This window comes from Hemitrygon akajei, chromosome 14 (genome assembly GCF_048418815.1).
Source record: "Hemitrygon akajei chromosome 14, sHemAka1.3, whole genome shotgun sequence".
Classification (NCBI taxonomy): domain Eukaryota; kingdom Metazoa; phylum Chordata; class Chondrichthyes; order Myliobatiformes; family Dasyatidae; genus Hemitrygon; species Hemitrygon akajei.
In genome coordinates this window covers 29851531-29876033 of record NC_133137.1, presented here as the reverse complement: position 1 = coordinate 29876033, position 24503 = coordinate 29851531, and the positions used below count along the sequence as shown (strand labels likewise).

Genomic DNA, 24503 nt, shown 5'->3' with positions numbered 1-24503 from the left:
CTCAGGTAAATCAAACAAACAAATCACGCAAACGACAACAAGAAAGAATGGGCGAAAACACGGAATATAAAAACATAAAACTGAAGGAGTCCATGAGAGCTGCAGTCCACTCCGTAAATCGCAGACTCAGACCTTCGTACCATCGTCCAACAATTGCCCCTACATATTGGTTGAGTTATTACCCACATGTCAATTGATTAATTAATACTTGGCAAGCTATTTGTCTTGTATCCATGTTTGCTGAGAGTGACATTGGCAAAGAAGATCAGGAAACTGACTAAGCTGAGCCTTACATTTGTTTTCCACAGAATCTACTTAACGGTGTTCAGTGATACTTTGCTCTGTTTGGGGAACATTAGTGTACATGTTCTTGCAGTATATGTGGAACTACAATAACAAAGAAAACTGCAATTCTGTGTTCAGAAAGTTGAGAATTTAATCCTAGAATGAGATTTTATCTCCACCAGCTTTTCAAAAGGATCTTACTAGATTTTATGATGCTTAAGTGGTATATCTGGAGAAATGGTTTGACTTTTCCATTAGCAGCTACTTGTACAAGATTCATTGTTTAAGTATCAGCATGAACTTGCTTGCAGCTGTAACAACAATCAGTCTCTGGAGTACTGGGAACATGGATGAGCTCTGCAATGAGCTTTGTACTGTCCAAGAAATCATGAAGCACTTGAAATTTTGGGAGAAACTTCTCAGTGGGTAAATCTGAACTCCAATCCTCCACAGTCGGTGAAAAATCTAGTTATGTACACTCAGTGGCTACTTTATTAGGTACGCCTGTATACCTGCTTGTTAATTTTAATTAAATAATTAATTGGGATACAGTGTGGAATAAGTCCTTCAACCCAGGCCACCCAGCAATCCCTTAACTTAATCCGAGCCTAATCACAGGACAATTTATAATGACCAATCAAACTACCAACCAGTACGTCTTTGGACAGTGGAAGGAAACCGGAGCACCCAGAGGAAACTCACGCAGTCATGGGGAGAACGTACAAACTCCTTACAGGCAGCCGTGGGATACGTATATCTGATTAGCCAATCATTTGGCAGCAACTCAATGCATAAAAGCCTGCAGACACGGTTAAGAAGTTCATTTATTGTTCAGACCAAATAATAGAATGGAGAAGAAATGTGATCTAGGCAAATTTGACTTTGGAATGATCATTGGTGCCAGATGGGGTGGTTTGAGTATCTTAGAAACTCCTGTTCTGCTGGGATTTTCATGCACGGCAGTCTCTAGAGTTTACGAAGAATGGTGCGAGAAACAAAAAATGTCCAGAGGGTGGAAGTTCTGAGAGTACAAATACTTTATTAATGAGAGAGATCAGAGGAGAATGGCTTAAACCATGGTCTGTTCTACATAGCCAGCAAAAAGGCAGGCATGGCTGGGGCCCATGCGGGTGCCCATGGCTACCCCTTGTGTCTGGAGAAAGTGGGAGGAGCCAAAGGGATAATTGCTGAGGGTGAGAATCAGTTCTGCCAGACGGAGGAGGGTGGTGGTGGATGGGAACTGGTTGGTTCTTTTATTAAGAAGCGGAGAGCTTTGAGGCCTTCTTGATGGGGGATAGAAGTGTATAGGGACTGGACGTCCAAGGTAAAAATGAGGGTGTCAGGGCAAGGGAATCGGAAGTTACTGAGAGATCATGAGCATGAGAAGTTTGGTGGATGTAAGTGGGAAGGGACTGAGCCAACAGGAATCGAATGGAGTCAAAGTATGTGGACATGATTTTGGTAGGGCAGGAGTAGGCAGAGACAATGGGCCTCACTGTTCAGTTACATTTTTGGATCTTGGGTAAGAGATAGGAACAGTGCGGGCTAAGAAAACTATGAATTTGGTGGTAGTGGATGGGAGTTCTCCAGAGTTGATGAGGTCAGTGATTGTGTTGGTCCAGAGTGGGGGTCCTTTTCAAGGGGTCGCTAGGGGGATGTGTTTCAGAGTTGCTGTCTGGCCTCAGTAAGGCAGTGCGCACCCCACAACAGCACCCCTTTGTCTGCTGGTTTGATGGTAAGCTTGGGATTGGTGTGGAAATTGGAAAAGTGGTGCATTCAGAGTTCAACTTTATAACCCTCATTTTTGCTCATTTTTACTGAAGCCTCAATTGGTTATCAAAATTGACGTGTTCTTCTGAAATGGCACCGCACAACATGCTCTACACATAATTAGATGCTGCTTGTTGGCTTCCGTCTGAAGTATGGCTGTTTCTGGCAGTTCACTGACATTTTCAGTGGCTAACCACTGGAGTCAAACCAGGGTTTCATAAATAGTTACATTCTGGCTCTGTTGTAGAATCTGACTTGGATAAAAACAAACTCAGAGTTTCTTTGCTTGGTTTGGGGAAGAAAGAAAAAAACAGTTTACCTATGAACTTCTAGTATCTGAAAATAATTTTGTCTGGGTAATGTGAGGTTTATAAAATTATAGTTTACAACTCAAGGCTAGACTTTTATCCATATATGGAAAGATTTTGATTATTTTGACCCAAACTTCCAGTGCTGATTTTTTGAGGAACATCCCGCAGCAACTTAGAAGGAATGATGGAACATTTTGTCAAGTCATTTGTCTGGTTTATCAAATCAATGAGTTTAAACCTGATTATTCTCAATCTACCAGGCATCACATGATGAGCAGTACGTCATAAGCTGGACTTCTTCAGGACTGACTTGCTGAGTTCCTGCAGCATTTTGTGTGTTTTGCTTTGGATTTCCAGCATCTGTAGAATTTCTCATGTCTCATAAGCATATGGTGGTTTTAACCCATTTCATAATCTTGCTGCACAGGTTGCCATGTTCTTTTCTCACTGCTGCCATCGCAAAGGAGGCACAGTAACCATAGCTCCCACACCACTAGGTTCAGGAACAGTACCATCAGGCTCCTGAACCAGAGTGGATAACTTCACTCACCCCAACACTGAGCTGACTCCACAAACAATCGACTCACTTTCAAAGACTCTCCAACTCATAATCACAATATTTATTACTTACTTATATAGTACTATTTTGTTTTTTCTCTTTTTTTGTATTTGTATAATTTGCACATTGGTTGTCTGCCCATCTTTGTTGTGTGGAGTTGTACGTTGATTCTACTGTGTTCCTTTGTATTTATTGTGAATGCCCAAAATAAAATGAATCTTGGGATGATGTATATGTACTTTCATCATAAATTGACTTTGAAATTTGAACATTTAGAATGAAATACGTCATCCTGTTTATTACTGGATGGAATAATGTTCTCAGTTAAGTCTTTGCCTAACAATAAGGGATTTGTATAATTGGATTTTAAAATTGTTGGGACGGGCACAAAGTCTTTAATGCACCTCTAGTTTATTATAAAAGCAAAATAAAATAAAACAAATTTCAACCTTCCAGTCTTCATATTCTATTATTCTGTAATTTTGCTTCAAAAAATTCTTTCATACCCTCTACTGCCCTGCCACTCTAAAGGAATTAAAATCACTGGGAATGTAGACCAGAGAGGCCGTTTCTGCTCACTATTTTTCAGAGCCATCTAAAGTTGACTCTTAGACTGCTCTAAATCTCTTACCTGGAAGACAGGCTTTGCAGCCTGCAGCCAATGAACAGCACAGAGCTGAACTGAACTAAGCTGAATATTCCTGTCCGCTTCACTGACTCTGTGGTTTGATGTTTTATATTCTGTGGGCGTCATTTTAAGGTGCTTGGAAGTAGGTACAGAGAAGATGTCAGGGGTAGGTTTTTTACGCAGAGGGTGGGGAGTGCGTGGAATGGACTGCTGGCTGGTGGCGGTGGCGGTGGAGGCAGAAACGATAGGGTCTTTTAAGAGACTCCTGGATGGATACATGAAGCTTAGAAAAATAGAGGGCTATGGGAAAGCACAGGTAGTTCTAAGGACATGTTCGGCACAGCTTTGTGGGCCAAAGGGCCTGTGTTGTGCTGTAGGTTTTCTATGTTTCTAGCAATTGACTCAAGTGTATTCAGAAGTGAGTCATAAGGAAATGTAAATTCTTTGATCAGTTAGTTGTTAGCTTTCAGTGTTACCCATCACATGATTACATAGAACCATGGAGAACTTAGCAAATATTGTACCTGGTAACTCTTTCTCCATATATCCCATAGTTATGTCTCTTCCCCAGAGCATGTATACCTCTGAGAATTTATGCATCAGATTGTAATTAGTCCAGAAATTTCTTTGGAACTGCTGCTGTAATTTTCTGGGAAGGGCTGGGAAAGGATGTCTGGACATCTGGCAGAACCTTGGATTCTGGTGCAAGGCAAGAATGTTCCCTGAACAAGATTACCAGGCCATCTTTGATCATTTCATCATACTATCCTCTGTGAATATACCCCTTCCGCATGAACATCTTCATTATAGTCCAACAGCAGCCAATGCCTTAACTCCTGATGATCAACATAAAAATTCCTCCTCAATAGCCAAAAATCCTTGCACTGAAGATCTGAACACTTCTCTGCAGCAGGTGTAAAGTTTCCTTCAATATCCCTTAAATTCAGAAATACCCTTCCTAATCTTAATTTCCTTACCTCATCACTGCTCCTTTACCCCTGTCTCTTTTTCTATGTTGCTCAAAGCTTACCTGCTTGTTGTAAAATTTTGACAGATTAACGTTAGGAAGACTAGGTTTGCACTGCTTTCTGTTACTATTGATGGTGAGGACGTGGATGTGGTGAAGACCTACAAGTACCTGGGGGTGCACCTGGTCAACAGACTTGAGTGGAGCACCAACACAGAGGTTGTGTACAAGAAGGGCCAGAGTCACCTCTACTTCCTGAGGAGACTGAGGTCCTTTGGAGTATGCAGGCCTTTCCTTCACGTGTCACCAGTACAACCTTCTATATGGTGATGTGCTGGGGCAGTGGCATCAACGTGGGTGATGCCAACAGGCTCAATAAACTGATTAGAAAGGCTGGCTCTGTTATAGGAGTCAAACTGGACACACCGGAGGCTGTGGTAGAACAAAGCACTGGCTATGGAAAATCCTGGCAATTCTGGACAACGTTTCTCACCCTCTGCATGCTACCTTGGCTGAACAGAGGAACACTTTGAGTAACAGACTAAGATGACTGCGCTGCTCCAAAGAGCGCTATATGAGGTCATTCTTACCCTCGGTCATTAGGGTCTATAATAAGTCAACCTATAGTCAGGGAAGTGATGACCCCTTCCTGTCAGACTGTTGGATGTAACTTTTTTTTAATTCTTTCTTACTTCTCTTCTAATATTTGTCTATCTGTACACTTGTAATGCTACTGTGACACTATAATTTCCTTCGGGATCAGAAAAGTATCTATCTATCTATAATTTTCACCTTTAAGACGATATGTAAATATGTTGCCTTATTCCTGCTGACACAGGATAAATACATTGGCAGTTTTCATTGGGAGTTTACCATTTGATTAGGAAAAAATGTAAATATTTAGTTGTGTTTTAGTGCAGGGAAAATCAAAAATAAGTTTTTAAAATTTCTGATAAATTTTGTATATTATCCAAAACCTTTGTCATGGGAAATGAACGCAAAGTAAGACACGGACTCTAGTGTTTCCTATGTAACGGTTGCTTTCTGCACCATAAGGTTCCACACAGTGGAAGGTGTGACCAGCTGATGTTTTGATATTTAAAATCAAAAGAACTGAAGGTGCTGGAAAACAGAAATGCTTCAATACATGTTGAAGAAATCAGCTTTGACCATTGTGGGTTGGGCATAGTTGAGGAGAGGCCCTTGATATTCACTCTTGGTGCTATGTGTTCTCCTGTCTGTTTCAAATGGCTCTTTGATATAACATTGCCTCTGAAAGTCATTGCTCTGAAAGTAAGACTTTGTTTCATGGCTGCACTGAAATATCTGCTTGGATTGTACGTGTGTATCTCTGGAGTGCGACTTCTAAACCAGCTTAATTCCAAAAGGGAAGCCACAGAGATTATAGCTACACACACAAAATGCTGGACCATGGGAGAAGGGGAGGAAGGAAGGGGCATCGGGGGATGTTGTAGGCGGGTGAGGAGAAGAGGTAAGCGATCAGAGTTGGGAATGGAAGGAGAGAGAAGGAGGAAGGAAAAAAATTACCAGAGGATGAAATAGATGTTCTTGCCATCAGGTTGCTGTGAATTTGTTGCCACAGACAGCTGTGGAGACCAAGTCATTGTGTATATTTAAGGTAAAAGTTGGTTGATTCTTGATTGGTGAGGGCATGAAGAGATCAGGAGTTTGGGGCTAAGAGAGAAATGGATCAGCCATGATGAAATGGTGGAGCACACTTGATAGGACAAATGGCCTAATTCTGCTCCTTTATCTTATGGAGGCTGCCTAGATGGACTATGAGGTGTTGCTCTTCCACACTGAGAGAGGCCTCATCCTGGCACAAAAGGAGGCCATCGACCGACGTGTTGGAATGGAACAGGAATTAAAAAGGTCATCCACTGGGTAATTCCGCTTTTGGTGTATGGAGTGAGCAAGCAGCTCAACCCATGTCTCTCAATGGAAAGTCTAGTAAAGATTTAGTAACAATCAGCCTTTCAGCTGGAAAATGATAAAGTGCTGTGACTAACAGTTTCCAGTTTTTTAGGTTTGTGGGAATTTAGGGTAGGAACGAGATAGAAGAAATCTAATGCACTCTTTATGGGGAAAAAACATTTTGTATTGAGCAGAATAGGTGCATCCATTTTTTTTTGTATTTAGCATTCTGTTGTGTGGGAATTTGGGTTTTGAAAACTGTATAATTCTTTTGTATATGCGAGCTTAAATTTCAGCTGAATCAAGTGACCCCAATCACTTGTTTTAACACGAATATCTAGTTACTGACTAAAAATTGTTATTACTGTTCTCATTCAGACTGAGTGTCCAAGAAATTAAGAATATAAGCTTTAAATGTAGATGGTGGCTGTATAGCTCTTTCCTTCCTGCCTGATGTCCATGTTCCTTGAATTCTTCTGGGTTTTTAAATCCTATTGATCTTGAACTTAACTTGCCAGCTGATTATCCTGATTTTTCTGCAGTGGGAAAAGCCCTTCTCACCTCGGTCCTAAGTGACCACTTCCCTTTGCCAACAATAAGAATTTGAGTGATAAACTTCCCTGCAGAGATGAGTCACCTCTCATCACAAAACTCTGCTATGGCTTCTATCATCATCATCGTCATCATTATGTGCTTTATTGTATGCCGTGGGCGATCATGGTCTATCCATGAGCAATATTGTTCTTGGCAAGTTTTTCTACAGAACTGGTTTGCCCTTACCTTCTTCTGGGCAGTGTCTTTCCAAGATGGGTGACCCCAGCCATTATCAATACTCTCCAGAGATTATCTGCCTGGCGTCAGTGATTGCATAGCGAGGACTTGTATTATGCACTGGCTGCTCATATGACCATCATGTGACCCTGATTGGTTGTGGGGGGGGGGGGGGTGCTAAGCAGGTGCTACAGCTTGCCCAAGGATGACCTGCAGAGGGAAGGAACGCTTTACATCTCCTTTGGTACAGACGTAGCTCCACCCTGCCACCCAATCTAAGAACTATATACATTTTAATGAGGTCACCTTCTGAGCTAACAAAAATATATGGACACTCTACTGAATTCCTCTTGAGTCAATACATTTTCCACTTTATGAATTAATCTAGTAAAACTTTTTTGCAACTTCTCTATTCTGTCTTGGGTCAAGAGAGCAAATCTATCTGGAGGGTGTCAGATGTGGTCACCAGAGGTACCTTTGTAATTCATCGAGGACAAGAATATAGTTATCCATCTTAATTATTTTCTGTGTTGGAGAGTCAAAGATCTAAGGGCACATCCTCAAAGTAAAGGGATATTCCTTTAAAACTGAGGTGAGGAGAAATTTCTTACGCTTGATGGTGGTGAATCTGTGGTGTTCATTGCTACAGAGGGCTGTGGTGGCAAGTTCATTGAGTTTATTTAAGAAAAGAGTTCATACCTTCTTGATTTGTAAGGTGGTTAAGGGTTATGGGGAGAAAACATGATAGAACAGTTGAAAGAAAAATCAACCATGATTGAATGGCAGATGATAGTCAATAGGCTGAGTTCTGTTTCTATATCTTATAGCCTGTGAATATTAACATTTTGTGATTTATGGACAAAATTCCTTTACATATCAACATTTATCAATGCACTCTGCCTTTTTATTTCTACCAGTGTGGATAAATTCACAGTTACTCTTCCTATAATTCAGATGACACTTCCCTGCTCTCTCACTTAACCTGCTTAGAATCCTGGCAGCCCTGTAAGATTGTCAGTGCAGTTTAATTTCCAATCTCTATTGCAGATATAAGCAGAGTGAATCTTCCAAAAGATAACCAGAGCAGTCTTTTAGCAGCTTCACCTGTGATCTTCTTTCATCATAAGATTGAAAGTGAGGAGATTTGCAGATGACAGAAATGTTCACTCCATTTGCAGAGACAGTCTATACATGCATGAAACAATGTGCAGATGTGGACATACAGTAACTAGTGACATTCACATCATAGAGCTGGGTTGTCATTTTCTCCAGAAACAGAAAATCTATCTATTCTTTGAACCACCGTCTGCTGTGCTTCTGCAGAGCATTGAAATAAGCTGCAGGAAATAGTCAACTCAGTCAGCTCCATCATGGACACTCGCCTCCCCAGCATCCAGGACATCCTCAAGGAGCAGTGCCTCAAAAAGACGGCATCCATCATTAAGGACCCCCACCCCCATCACCCAGGACATGCCTTGTTCTTATTGCTACCATCAGGAAGGAGGTACTGGAACCTGAAGGCACACACTTAACGATTCAGGAATAGCTTCTTCCTGTCTACCATTTGATGTCTGATTGGACATTGAACCCATAATACTTTTTTTCCCCTTTTTGCACTACTTATTTAATCAGAATCAGGTTTAACGTCACCGGCATGTGTTGTGAAATTTGTTGCCTTTGCGGCAGCAGTACAATGCAACACATGATAATAGAGAAAAGATTGTGAATTACAGTAAGTGAAGTACATGTATATATAAATAATTAAATTCAATAAGTAGTACAAAAGTGGTGAGTGTGGGCTTTCAGGCTTCTGTATCTCCTTTCTGATGGTAACAATGAGAAAAGGGCATGCCATGGGAAGGTGGGGATCTTTTATGATGGATGCCGCCTTTTTGAAGCATCGCTCCTTGAAGATGAGCTGAATACTACAGAGACTAGTGCCCATGATGGACCTGACAGAGTTAACAATTCTCTGCAGCTGATTTTAATCCTGTGCAGTAGCACCCTCTCCCCATACCAGACAGTGATGCAGCCAGTTAGAATGCTCTCCACGGTACATCCGCAGACTTTAACCTTTAACTTTTTTAACTTTATAAATATACAGAATAAATAGTTATTAATGTAATTTACAGTTTTTATTATTATGTAACACACTGTACTCCTGCCGTATGACAACAAATTTCACAACATATGCCAGTGATATTCAACCTGATTCTGACTGTGATTCTGATTCTTTACACTGAAAGGTTTTAACACTCACCCTGAGCCCCTGCAATTACCAGCATCAGTGTTTGGGCAGTGAAGTGGCATTGACCAGAAGTTCATCAGCTGTATCTTGTGGATACTAGTGCAGGTCAAAGGCTGGGAGCGCCTTTTGCCTCCTGAGAGACAAAATTTCTTGGTTCGGAGCGTATTGGAATTCTCTTTAATTGCCTGCTTGAGTACAGCTTCAGCAACACTCGGAGGAGAAGGCATCTGCTTTACCTGCATCCCATTCACCTCCATAGGCACTTATTTCCCTCCAGCACTGACACACTGTACCATCTACAAAATACACTGCTGTTACTAGATTTTATTTTAGACGTATAGCATGGTAACAGGGCCTTCCAGCCCAATGAGTCTGTACCGCCTAATTACACTGAAATGATCAATTAACCTATAACCCGTACGTCTTTGTAATGCAAGAGGAAACTGGAGAACTTAACTCCCTAGATTGGTGGGAGATTTAATAGAGGTATGCAAACTTATGAAGGGTATAGATAGGGTAAATGCCAGCAGGCTTTTTCTGCTGAGGTTGGGTGAAACTACATCAGGAGGTCATAGGTTAAGGGTGAAAAGTGAAATGTTTAAGGGGAACAAAAGGGGAAACTTCTTCACTCAAAGAGTGGTGAGGATGTGGAATGAGCCGCCAGCGCAAGTGGTGGATACAATTTCGATTTCAACGTTCGAGACAAATTTGAATAGGTACATGGATGGGAGGGGTATGGAGGACTATGGTCTGGGTGCAGGTGGATGGGATTAGGCAGTTTAAATGGTTCAGTATGGACTGGATGGGCCAAAGAGCCTGTGTCTGTGCTGTAGTTTTCTATGACTCCATGACTCTATGGAGCACCTGAAGGAAACCCACATGGTCACATTGAGAATGTACAAACTCCTTACAGATAGCGGCAGAGTTGAACGTGGGCAGCTGGAGCTATAATAGTGTTATGCTAACTGCTATGCTACCCAGCCAAACTTAAATTCATCCAGGCTTCGCTGACAGCATCATCCAAGCTCACGACCTCTACCACAAAGGAGAGATGCTTGAGAACATCTGAAAATTACTTCTAGTTCACATCCCATCTTATTGGGAAATGAATTGCCATTCCCAACCATAAATCCTAGAGCTCTCTGCCCAGTAAGAGAGGGAAGGCTGATTGAAATGCTCTCTAAAATTGAACAACCGCGCTGATACTCACTCCCTTGTCTTCTGCACAGTGATCGAGTGGACAGGTAAAATTGTATCTCGAGGAGAAAGTGAGGGAGAGGCAGATAACATGAATAGAGGAGAAAGTGAGAGGAAAATAATCAGAGAATCTGTAAAAAGATATCTTCATTTTTACATATAAAAATCTGATCTGGAAGGGGAATTCTGAACTCTGATACTGAGGGACTTATTTGCCGCAGTACTCAACTGGTTTTGTTTAGTATGACATAACATGTAATTGATTTTGAGTAGGAAGGTGGGGAAAGGATGCTCTCAACAGTCCCTGCTCCCTGCAGGTAATATTCACCCTGGCCAAGAACTCTATTGTGTACTTAAGTTCCTTTAAATCCATGACGATTTGCCAAATACAACAGAACCAATGCAAACTGAGAAATTTAGGAGCTTCATGATTCTAAATATCCTTGAGAAATACAGTTCATTGGAGTTGCACATGTCCTGTGGGATTCATCTGTACACACTAATATTATATATTCACATTGGTTATCATCCAATATTTTGCCATATGTCCTGTCATATTGCATCAAATATCCCATTTATAATCACCACCAGTACGATTTGTGGCACTCTTAAGCTTGCCAGCACTGAAACATCAACTGCTGCTCACAGATTCAAGTCCTCTTGCTCTTTGCCCCACTTGATCAGATCTAGTGAAACATTCCACCCCCTCCAACCTTCCCCAAGGCCCCAGTGATGTCAGTGTTGCTCCTACTAAGGTTTGGTACTGTCCTGGGGATTCCCAGGAATTCTGAGCAGTCCGACAGCTGGGCACCTCATATGCCAAGTATATTTTCATTTTAAAATTCAAAGTAAATTTATTATCAAAGTACATCTATGTCACCACATACAGCCCTGAGATTCATTTTCTTGCAAGTATGCTCAGTAAATCCATAATAGAATAATAACCATAACAGAATCAATGAAATACCTCACCAAATTGGGTGTTCAACCAGTGTGCAGAAGACGACAAACTGTGCTCATACAGAAAGGAAGAAATAAATTGTTTGTTCGTTGTGTGCTGTGTTGAAATAATAATAAATAAGCAATCAATATTGAGAACATGAGAGGAAGAGTCCTTGAAAATGAGCCGATAGGTTGAGGGAAAATTTCAATGATGGGACAAATGAAGTTGAACGAAGTTATCCCCTTTGGTTTAAGAGCGGTAATAATTGTTCCTGAATCTGGTGGTGTGAGTCCTGAGGCTCCTATATCTTCTTCCTGATGGCAACAGCAAGAAGAGAGCATGACATAGATGGTGGGGGTCCCTGATGTTGGATGCTGCTTTCCTGCAAAAGCATTTCATGTAGACGTGCTAATGGTAGGTAGGGCTTTACCCGTGATGGACTGGGCCATATCCACCACTCTTTGTAGAACTTCCCATTCAAGGCAATTTATTCTTACTCTCTTGAGAAGATTCATTTTAAGATTAATTGTATTAAAACTGCAAGGACCCTCAGTTAGCAAAGTCCTTACATGTCTCCTCTTGCCCCACTGCACCCTGGAGTCCCCTAATCCATGGAGAGGCCACACAGCCTAGGTTGGCAACCACTGCCCTTGCAAATTTAATGGAACCTTGACAAATATGTGCATAGTGCATTCAGAAATACTTTACAGATGCTACAGTAAGTTTAATCTGAACCAAAAAAATGGAAATGTGAAATAAGCATACAATGAGGAATAATGTTGTTGCAATCCTGCATTATACTGATATTTCCAGAGGAGACTTATTTTGCCATGTATGCAATATTCAAAAGAACAATTGGATATCTCCTAGACATGAATCTAGATATTCAGGTAAACCCCTGACTGGATATTCTATTCAGTGGGAAGTGTTAAAAACTTTGTAAGTGTATATAATGGATGCATCAGAATGAGTTTTGTTATTAAATGTATGCACACAGGGAATGGATTCAAAATGGTTTGAGTCAAAGTTAGATTCAATACAAATTTAAGGTCTTTATGGTTTACAGTCAATGGTAGGCTACTGAGGAGTGTGGTAGAACAAAGGAATCTGGGAATGCAGATCCATCATTCATTGAAAGTGTCCGAACAGGTAGATAGGGTCATAAAGGAAGTTTATTGGCACATTGCCCTTCATGAATCAAAGTATTAAGTACAGGAAATGGTATGTTATGTTAAAGTTGTATATGACATTGGCGAGGCCTAATGTGGAGTATTGTGTGCAGTTTTGGTCACCTACCTATAAGAAAGATGTAAGTAAGGTTGAAGGAGTACAGAGAAAGTTTACAAGGAAGTTGCTAGGACTGGACCTGAGTAATATGGAAAGATTGAATAGGTTAGGACTGTATTCCTTAGAGTATAGAAGATCGAGGGGAGATTTGATAGAGGTATATGAAATTATGAAGGGTATAGATATGGTAAATGCAACAGGCTTTTTCCTCTGACGTTGGGTGGAACTACAACTAGAGGTCATGGGTTAAGGGTGAAAGGTGAAATGTTCAATAGGAACATGAGGGGAACTTCTTCACTCAGAGGGTTGTGAGAGTGTGGAACGAGCTGTCAGCACAAGTGGTGCACGCGAGCTTGACTTCAAAGTTTAAGAGAAGTTCGGATGGGTACATAGATGGGAAGGGTATGGAGGGCTATGCTCTGGGTGTGGGTCAGTGGGATCATGGTATTTAAATGGTTTGTCATGAGATAGATGGACTGAAAGGCCTGTTTCTGTGCTGTACTTTTCTATCACTCTGTGACTGTAGTCCTACAGAAGAGAGGAGAAATGCCAGTGCTCCTGGTTAGTACAATGTGAATGTTGCACAGTTGAAATGTTTCCCCTCTCAGGTGGATATAAAGTATCCTATAGAAGCTTTTTGAATACAATTAGTGGCATATTTCCATCATCCTAGCTACATGCAACATTATTAAAAGACAATAATCATCAGCACAATGTACTCTACCAATGAAATTCATTCCAATGGAGGCAATGTAAAATGCATTGACATGTCTGTATACAATCTGAAATGTTACAACGGCAGATATATTTTTCAGTGTATTTTTACCCCTTTTTCTGCACTGAGACACTGCAGACACTTCAAGAATAATTCACGTTGCATCAGAAGTGTTTGGGATGTAAAACTTGCTCTCTGCCCATTACCCCACTGGCGTTTAGGGCAGCAATGAAGGTCCTCCATCTCTGGTGGCATTCAGAGCTACCTTCATCATGCCAGTAGTTCCCTCTGGGTTTTCACTGCTAATCGGTTATGCAAGACCCAGGTAGAGACTCAGGAATACCGTTGCACTCAGATGTCAGTCAGGGTTGTTAGCCTTGAGGACCGGTGGACCACTCTTAGTCTGGTATCTATCCTTTGACCTGCTTGGCATGGGTTACTTTACCAAGAGCCAAAGCATAAAGCCCTGACTCCAGCCAACGTAGTTCTCTGGGACAATGAGGCACACAAGCCCCCAAACCACAACAAGGTTGTGGTCCTCTTGGAGGTTGGGATCTAAATGATGCTGTATAAGTGTAATTGCTTTTAATGGCTTGTTTGCTTTTTCTGGTGATAATTTCATTCCATAAAACACCTAATATCCAGTTTTTTCCTGCAAATGTGTATGTAGTCATTGCCCAGTCGCTGATGCAGCTAGGCCTCAAAGCTATCTTGACTTTGGACATATTAGGTGCTGCTCCCTATTAGATTTGCTGCTTATCAACAGAGTTCATATGTCAGTGACATCTCACCTCTTTCATCCAATATAATCTGTAACTGTATTCCCAAGATCGCCAGCATTGAAGTTCCTTGCATTAATGATTTTCAAGGAGGCAGCTAAGTTATGAATGTTAAGGGTAGGAAATACTTTGCTATTGGGAGAACTTTTATAGCAAATGTTCCATGCAAAATTCATCTTTCCATTAGAATTTTTCTTTAGATCATGGAAGCCTTTAAATATTGGCATTGCTCACAGCACTTAGCTAATGTCCAAAATTAATCTGTTACTTTGGCAAATATTTTGTAGCATAATTAACTTGCTAAGGAGATTGACAAAAAGGTACAAAGCTTATGGACAGAATAAATCTGTTCCCAGGCTGCTGATCTCCTGAATCCTGAGACACATGACACACACAAAATGCTGGAGGGGTTCAGCCGATTAGGCAGCGTCTATGGATAGACTTAAAGAATTGATGCTTCAGGCCAAGACCCTTCTTCGTGGACACCCGTAACAAACCCATGGGTACTGCTGCCCATACTGTTACCCAAGAACCATTTACAGACAGTAGCCCTTGCAGTCTGATCCATGAAACCCTGATTCTTGCATTTCTTGCCTGCTTGTTCTGTTAGAATTTGGAATTTGATCTTATTAGCAGATAATATGGTTACGTTTTGTGACTTCAAAACATTAAACTAATTGAAAGGAATCTACGGGAGTCAAACTTTGAGCTTACTTTAAGTGAAGAGCGCATGTATCGTGTAGTAGCGTGATGACATATGGAAATAACATGTTTATGTATATAACCCATAATGAATTATTCAAACAAACAAGAATGCTTAATCAAACAATATATATATGCAAGATTACTTGAGTATTATTGAAATATTAAATACAGAACAAATATTTTAAACTTGATCAAGGTCGGTCAGTTTTTGGAGCTAGATGTCTATGAATTAATGTAAACGTTCATTCAAAATTGAAAACAGACTTTGTGCATTGCCAAGCTTACCTAAGAGGTTAGAACAGCTGTTGTAGTTGCGATAGGAAATGTGATTCCTAGATGTAAAACACTGTTCTTGGATCCCTAGTTTTAACTTTTTTCCAGTAAGTGTGACTTTTGTCACGTTTTCATATCTCCTGGTGCTTTGCATAACTCCTAGCAGACACTGATATGTAAATATTAAATAAATAATTGAGTGAGAGAGAGAGAGAGTGTGTGTGTGTGTGTGTGTGTGTGTGTGTGTGTGTGTGTGTGTGTGTGTATGTACTGTGCAAAAGTCTTAGGCACATATATATATATATATATATATATATATATATATATATAGCTAGACTTCTGCACAGTACTGTATTTGTCAGCGTGGAGGGGAAAGGAAGTTTGTATATCTGGCGGGAGTGAAGACTGTTGGGAATGGTGAGGGTGCAGCCCTGCAGGAATGGTGTGGGACAGGTGGCAGAGTGCCAAGGGCTGGGGGAGTTAGTGTGGTGCTGATACACCCAGCCCTCTGACACCAGGCAAGGTCATTTGATTCCAAACAATTGGTTTATTGATCATTACAGAATGTTTATCTGGTGCATCCCACTCCCGGTCCTCTTCCTTCCCCTTTTCCCAACCACGATTCTTCTCTCCCTGCCCCCTTCCCACTCTCAGTCCACAATAGAGACCCAGATCAGAATCAGGTTTATCATCACTTACATATGTCAAGCAATTTTTTTTTCCTTTTGTGGCAGCATCGATTGAAATCTCATTTAACCTCAAGCCCCACATACCAGGAAATGAAAGATTTTATAGCAAAGTCTGTCTCAAAATAACTATTTGAAAGAGATTGATCTCAAATAGATTTCTCAAACGATCTATGCACCAGACAGCCTAATTGCTGATTTGTATCAGTTGTTATGGTACACAATATGAAGCTACTTTTGTTGTGCCTTTGAATGAAGTTTTATTTTCTATATTGCAGGCAGCCTCGTCAGCATTGAGCAGCCTGGGTCATGTCTACACGGCCATTGGAGACTACCCAAATGCACTGGCCAGTCACAAACAGTGTGTTCTTCTAGCTAAACAATCCAAAGACGAACTCTCAGAAGCCAGAGAACTAGGCAATATGGGAGCTGTTTACATAGCAATGGGCGACTTTGAAAATGCAGTAGAATGCCATGAGCAGCATCTCAGAATTGCGAAGGAATTGGGCAACAAGAGAGAGGAAGCACGGGCCTACAGCAACCTCGGCAGTGCCTATCATTACAGGAGAAACTTTGACAAAGCAATGTCCTACCACAACCACGTGCTGGAGCTAGCACAGGAGCTAGGCGAGAAGGCCATCGAGATGAGAGCGTATGCGGGGTTGGGGCATGCAGCTCGCTGCATGCAGGATTTGGAGAGGGCGAAGCAGTATCATGAACAACAGCTGAGCATCGCAGAGAACCAGAAGGACCGTGCGGCAGAGGGACGAGCTTCCTCTAATCTCGGTAAGAAAGAACCTCTTCAAGGGTGTCAAGATATCGCTGCATTTTGCTAAGTTTGGAATGAGCAAAAACCAGATTTCAAGCAGGGTTTTAATCATATCTGCATGCTTCATACATTTCTGCAGTAAAATTTTGTTAAAACAAGTTCTATAATTATGAATTGAGTGTTTTAAGAGCTTAAGAATTGATATAGGAGTAGACCTCAAAAGAGTCTGCAGATCCTAGGAATTGGGAGCAACACACAATATTCTGGAGGAACTCAGCAGGTCAGGTAGCAGGGAAATGAATTGTTGATGTTTCAGGCCGAGACCAAGAGTCTCGACCCAAAATGTCAACTGTTCCGTCCTGAAGAAAGGGCTCAGTATGAAACATCAACTGTTCATTTTCCCCAGATACTGCCTGACTGACTGGCTTCCTCAACAATTTGTGTGTGTTGACCAATGGTGGTTGAAAGGATTCAGTGTTGAGATTCTTACTCTTTGCCATATGCTTGATAGATCTGGATATAAAATGTACAATTGTTGCATTTGCAGACCGTGTGAAAATTGGCGGTGGTGTCAAGGGGAGAATAGTCATGGGTTTCAGAGCAGTATTAATTTATGCAGCAAATGGCAGATGAAATTTAATTCCAGTAAGAACAAGACGATGCATTAAAACCTATTAATGATAGGTCATACACCGTGAATTGCAGGGCCCTAAGGGTGTATTGAGGAATGGAATGATCCTGGCATATGTCTATATATCCCAAATCCCTACAGAAGGCAGCGTAGGTAAATAGGGTGGTCCTTTTATTTCTTCTATACTGATTTTTCAATAATAGCAATTTCTTTAAGGTCCTTATGTATTAAGGACATGTCTGCTGGAGCAACATGCACGCACGCACGCACACACACACACACACACACACACACACACACACACACACACACACACACACACACACACACACACACACACACACACACACACACACACACACACAAAATGCTGGAGGAATTCAGCAGTTCAGGCAGCATCTTTGAGAATGAATAAACAGTCGATGTTTTGTGCTGAGAAGGAAGGGGGAAAACAGCAAATAAAAAGGTGGGATGAGGGGAAGGAGTCTAGCTGGAAGGTGATAGCCAGGTGGGTGGGTAAGGTCAAGGGCTGGAGAAGGAATCTGATAGGATACAAGAATGGACCATGGGAGAAAGAGAAGGAAGAGCAGACCCAGGGGGAAGTGATAGGCAGGTGAGAAGGGGTAAAAGATCAGAGTGCGGAATGGAGGAATGGGGGAAGGAGAAATCAGCATCACCAGGTAGGAGGCCGCCCAGACGGAAAACGAGGTGTTGTCTGCTGTTACGTCTGGGAGATTCTTCTATCTTTTTATCATGTGCTCCTTTCTCCTTTATTACTGTCAAAAGAGCTATTCAATAAGAAAAAAAAAATTCCATAAGAATTCGAATTTAAAGTTATTCTGCAGCTCTCTGAATTTTGGAATAGCAGAATGGTGATTGCACAGAGTTCTTTAGGACATTAATAACAAAAATGATGAAATGCTGGAAACAGACAGAACCTGTGGAGAGAAGAGTGATAATATTTCAGGTTGATGCTTTGCTTCACCGCTTATTGGTGATGTGATCTATTTTCCCCCTGCAATACCCCTTCATTAGATGCATGTATGATGTGTCATTGATGCAAGTATAGTTTTATTACCTGAGGAATTCTGGAGTGGAAGATTAGATAATGTTACTTATTCCATCTGGAGGTTTCTTCCAGTTTCAGACAAAATCTCTTCACCAGCATGATTGATACCAGGCCACCCATTACTGACCATCTTCCTCTTTCTGTCAACATTTTTCAGTAGTTCACAGGAAACTCCTTCTGAAATTTAATGCATAGAATGGATATTTACATGCAAGAAGCTCTCACAAACGACAGGAAGAATAAATAAGCAGATGTGTTGTGTCAGTATAAGTATAAAGGTTGTACAATACACCTCAAAAACTCAGAGGCTGTGCCCTTTGGTCCTAGCATCCACTAATATTGGAAACGTCCTCTCAACATCTACTCTATCTGGGCCTTTCAATATTCGATAGATTTCAATTAGAGCCCCTCCCCACCTCTGTTCCACTAAACTTCAGCTGAGAAATGTCTTGGAATATCTTGTAACCTCTTCGCACATACAAATTTATCCTCTGCTAGAGTAGCCATTTATGACAATGATAACATGAATCAATATGATATTGAAGCCATTAGTGAAACTTGGTGTGCAGGAGGGGTAGGACTGGCAGCTCAATATTTCAGGGTCCCATTGCTTTCGAAGGGACAGGTGGGGGGGGGTGAATAAAAAGACGAGGGTTGTCAGTGAAAACGTCATGTCAGTGCTCAGTCAGGAAATACTGGGGAACTTGTCTAGTAAGACATTATGGATGGAACTGAGTAATAAGAAAGGTATGACCACATTAATGGGGCTATGTTACAGACTACCAACAGTTCGAGGGATTTAGAGGAATAAATCTCTCGAGATATCACAGACTGTTGCAAGAAACACAAGGTTGTTCAAAAAGGTGATTTTAACTTTGACAGGGACTCTTATGCTGTAAAAGGACTAGATGGGATAGACTTGGTGAAATGTGTTTAAGAAAGTTTCCTTAATCAGTATGTGGATGTTGTAATGAGAGAGTCTGCAATACTTGATCTGGTATTAGGGAATGAGACAGGGAAGGTGACAGAAGTTTGGGTGAGAGAACACTTTGCATCTAACGATCACAATGCCATTAGTTTCGAAGTAACTATGCAAAAAGATAGGTCTGGACTGTGGTTTGAGATTCTAAATTGGAGAAAGGCCAATTTTGAGGTTGTCTTAAAGGATGTGGCAAGTGTGGATTGGGATAGGCTGATTTCTGGCAAAGGTGTTCTTGAGTAAGTGGGAGGCTTTCGAATGTGAAATTTTGAAAGTACAAAGCTTGTATGTATCTGTCAGAATAAAAGGTATAGAGAACAGGTGTAGGGAACCTTGGTTTTCAAGAGATATTGAGGCCTTGGTTAAGAAAAAAAGGGAGGTGCACAACAAGTATAGGCAGGTAGGAACAAATGTGGTGCTTATGGAGTGTAAGAGATGCAAGGGAACATTTAAGGAAGAAATCAGGAAGGCTAAAAGAAGGCATGAGTTTGCCCTGGCAGACAAAGTGAAGGAGAATCCTAAGGAATTTTACAGAACTATTAAGAGCTAAAGGATTGCAAGGGACGAAATTGGTCCTCTGGAAGATCAGAGGATTGGAGATGGCTAATGTTGTTCTGCTGTTTAAGAAAGGCTCTTAAGTAAACCAGGAAATTATAGGCCAGTAAACCTGACATCAGTAGTGGAAAGGTTATTGGAATGTATTCTAAGGGACTAGATATATAAGTATTTGGTTAGACATGGACTACTAAAGTAGTCAATGTGGCTTTGTGTGTGGTAGGTCATGTCTAACCAATCTTATGGAGTTTTTTGAGGAAGTTACCAGGAAAAATGATGAAGGCAAGACAGTGGATGTTGTCTACCTGGACTTTAGCAAGGCATTTGACAAGGTCCTGCATGAAAGGTTAGTCAAGAGGGTTCAGTCGCTTTGCATTCAAGATGAGGGAGTAAATTGGATTTGACATTGGCTTTGTGGGAGAAGCCAGAAAGTAGTAGTAGATTGTCACAGTATTTTGCTTTTCCTAAGCCTCTTGTCAAATTTTAGTTGAACGCTTATCTAAAAAGTGGCACAACTGACAATACTTCTCGTCATCCAAGATTACCTGCTTATATAAATTAGGATGAATTTGTGACTTTATGATTCAAAGGCTACCACTGAACTTAGGCTAATAACTAATATAAAAAACCACAAGTTGTCTATCTGTTATAGTAAACTGTCCCAACTAATGCATCAGCAATCACTTCCATACTATAAATTTACTAATTTTACTAAAAGATATATACTGGAGAGGCCAAAGGAGGTGTAAAAACCTATTAGCTTTTTGAACTTTTAACCTGCTTAATGAATTTGAAAGCAATCACTTAACCTTGGGATCTTCTGCATTACCCCCAGCTCATTCTTAGGTTACATTGGTTGTTAGTGCAAATGCCGCATTTCACTGTATGTTTTGATGGTCATGTGATAAATAAATGAATTTGAGTATAGTATAAATATAAGATATGTTATTTGGCTGTAAGGAATATCGAGAGTATGTAGAACAATTCTGAAGTAAAAATGTTGTGTACAATTTCAATGCAAGGTAGACGAGGATCCAGGAAGCTGAAGAAATACGAGTGTTAGTAAAATATCCTTACAGTCTAAGTGTGAGTGTCTGGTCTTTACTGTAGCTACTGTTGGTTAGAATTAACTCACTGTTGCCCATTGAGCCGCCAGAAGTTTGCGTCTGGAGCAAATACTTTGGGTGGGGCACAAGGATGAATACTGCCCTACTCTGCGTTGATCCAGTTTCTCTTTCATGGATTTTAAGAAAGGTCACCAGAAGAATGAAACATAGTGGAGTACAAAGGTTAAATAGCGAAAACTTGTTTCCATAATTTTGTTGACTAGTAGAATTATACTGACTGAGACTCTTTATTGTCAAGCGAGGAAAGATAAGGGGAAAAATAAAAGTTTTTTTCATCCGGAAATATTGAGATATGGAATATTACCAAGGCACATAAAAGGTACAAAAATAGAATTGCAAAGCTCTTTTAAGTAGGAATACTGATTTAGAGCTGGAGAGGGAAATAGAATCAGAGCAATCATGTTGGTAGATCTGGTATTAGCACCGTTCAGTTAAAACCAAATTGTAGCAACTAATGCTTTCCACCATGTAATTGTCACAAATGCACAGGAAGAAAGACCTGCGCTTCTTGGATGGGATAATTATCTCAGTGGATCTGTTTAGTTCTGGAACCTGTAGAAGTAAATAGACTTCCGTGTGTTATAGATTGTCCAGATTCATATTTTCATAGTCCACCAATGCAGGCTATGAATCTTTTTTAATAGAAGGGCAGATAAAACTTAAGAAATTAGAATACCCTTTTTTTAACCAAATACCCCTGCAACATTCATGAGGAAATCTGCAGATGCTGGAAATTCAAGCAACACACACAAAATGCTGGTGGAACACAGCAGGCCAGGCAGCATCTATAGGGAGAAGCACTGTTGACGTTTTGGGCCGAGACCCTTCGTCGGGACTAACTGAAAGGAAAGGTAGTAAGAGATTTGAAAGTAGGAAGGGGAGGGGGAAATGCGAAATGATAGGAGAAGACCAGAGGGGGTGGAGAAATTTCTGTGTTTGTATTTGACTGGGGTGTTATAGGAGACTGACACTGAGTTCATGGTGGTGATGGGGAATAATTCTGGCTGTTGCAGTTGTGGGGAAACACAGTAAATTCAGATATGGTGACTTTGCAGGGAGGACGAATGAAAGTGGTACTGTGGGAAGGATAAGCTAATAGTTGGGGAAAGGATTGGAGTTAGGAGGTCTTGTGGTGTGTTTTGAGGATTCCTGGTGGGAGGAGTCAGAACCAGCAGCATATTGTTGTGAGGATCCCAGAATCAGGGTAAGGTGTCAGTCCGGTGTGTTTCAGTGTTCTGGAGAGCTGGGAAAAAGGTTTTGTGGGGAATTATTTTAGAGCAGGGGATGGTTTGTTGTATTTACTTTTATTTAGAGATACAGAGTGGAATATGCCTTACCAGCCCAACCTAGCAACCCACCTACTTAACACGAGCCCAATCATAGGAGAATTTCTAATGACCAGTTAACCTGCTAACTGGTACGTCTTTGGACTGTGGCAAGAAACCAAGCATGCAGGTACATCATTGATTTACCATACCTTCCCCCCATTGTGGTAATGTGTGATAAGGATCATGTTGCCTTGGTGCATATCAACAGCGTGTCCTGGATAATGTGGTCCAAGTTCCCATGCATTGTTCTAAGCTTTCATGGAGAAGAACAAACCAAACTGACTGAAGTGCTTTTTGGTAAGTTGGCATTTTTCTTGAAGGATCTGGACTACAGCTGTTGCCCCAGGCTTATGGTCACACTCTATCTGGAACATTAAATCATTTCACAAACAGTCCCAGGAAAAATAAAATGCCCTGCGCCACACTTTCACCAGAATGAGGCTGAGATGTAAGGATTGTATTATCGGATTATATAGTTTGGCTGGTTTTTCCATTGAGTTCAGAAAGTAAAGGTGAGATCTGGTTGAGGTGTTTAAAATAAAGAAGAAATTTGATAGAGTTGAGAAACTTTCATTTGCTGGGGAATCTAGGACATAATCTTGAAATTAGAGCTAGCCCGTTTAGAAAGTGCATTTGATAAAAAGGTTAATAGAAATTTTGAATTCCAACTGTTGAAAGGCTGAGAAATCTGGGTAAATTGAAGTGCTCAAATCTCAGATTGACACATTTTTGTGAGGTGAGAGAAAGGAACATGGGGTCAGTAATGGAGTTTGTTATAAATGGGGGAATTACAGTTCCTAAGACTGATATTGATTTTTCTTCGATAAGAACATCAGGTAATGTGGGACTAAACATAGAAACATAGAAAATAGGTGCAGGAGTAGGCCATTTGGCCCTTCGAGCCTGCACCGCCATTCAGTATGATCATGGCTGATCATCCAACTCAGAACCCTGTACCTGCTTTTTCTCCATACCCCTTGATCCCTTTAGCCACAAGGGCCATATCTAACTTCCTCATAAATATAGCCAATGAAACGGCCTCAACTGTTTCCTGTGGCAGAGAATTCCACAGATCCACCAGTCTCTGTGTGAAGAAGTTTTTCCTCATCTCGGTCCTAAAAGGCTTCCCCTTTATCCTTAAACTGTGACCCCTCATTCTGGACTTCCCCAACATCGGAAACAATCTTCCTGCATCTAGCCTGTCTAATTCCTTTAGAATTTTATACGTTTCAATAAGATCCCCCCTCAATCTTCTAAATTCCAGTGAGTATAAGCCTAGTCGATCCAGTCTTCCTTCATCTGAAAGTCCTGCCATCCCAGGAATCAATCTGGTGAACCTTCTCTGTACTCCCTTTATGGCAAGAATGTCTTTCCTCAGATTAGGGGACCAAAACTGCACAGAATATTCTAGGTGCGGTCTCACCAAGGCCTTGTACAACTGCAGTAGAACCTCCCTGCTCCTGTACTCAAATCCTTTTGCTATGAATGCCAACGTACCATTTGCCTTTTTCACCGCCTGCTGTACCTGCATGCCCACCTTCAATGACTGGTGTACAATGACACCCAGGTCTCGTTGCACCTCCCCTTTTCCTAATCGGCCACCATTCAGATAATAATCTGTTTTCCTGTTCTTGCAACTAAAGTGGATAACCTCACATTTATCCACATTAAATTGAATCTGCCATGAATTTGCCCACTCACCTAACCTATCCAAGTCACCCTGCATCCTCTTAGCATCCTCCTCACAGCTAACATCGCCGCCCAGCTTCATGTCACCCGCAAACTTGGAGATGCTACATTTAATTCCCTCTTCTAAATCATTAATATATATTGTAAACAACTGGGGTCCCAGCACTGAGCCTTGTAGTACCCCACTAGTCACTGCCTGCCATTCTGAAAAGGTCCCGTTTACTCCCACTCTTTGCTTCCTGTCTGTCAACCAATTCTCTATCCACATCAATACCATACCCCCAATATCGTGTGCTT

At 41.1% G+C, this 24503-nt stretch overlaps 1 protein-coding gene across 5 annotated transcripts in view; it reads left to right on the top strand.

Moving 5' to 3' along the window:
• Window positions 1–24503, top strand: part of ttc28 (tetratricopeptide repeat domain 28) — an 891459-nt gene that overhangs the window by 586443 nt on the left and 280513 nt on the right. For all 5 annotated transcript variants that reach the window (XM_073065729.1, XM_073065727.1, XM_073065728.1 and 2 more), the window contains one exon: window positions 16338–16845. In XM_073065729.1, coding sequence (XP_072921830.1) covers window positions 16338–16845 — 508 coding nt within the window. The remainder of the gene's footprint in view (window positions 1–16337; window positions 16846–24503) is intronic.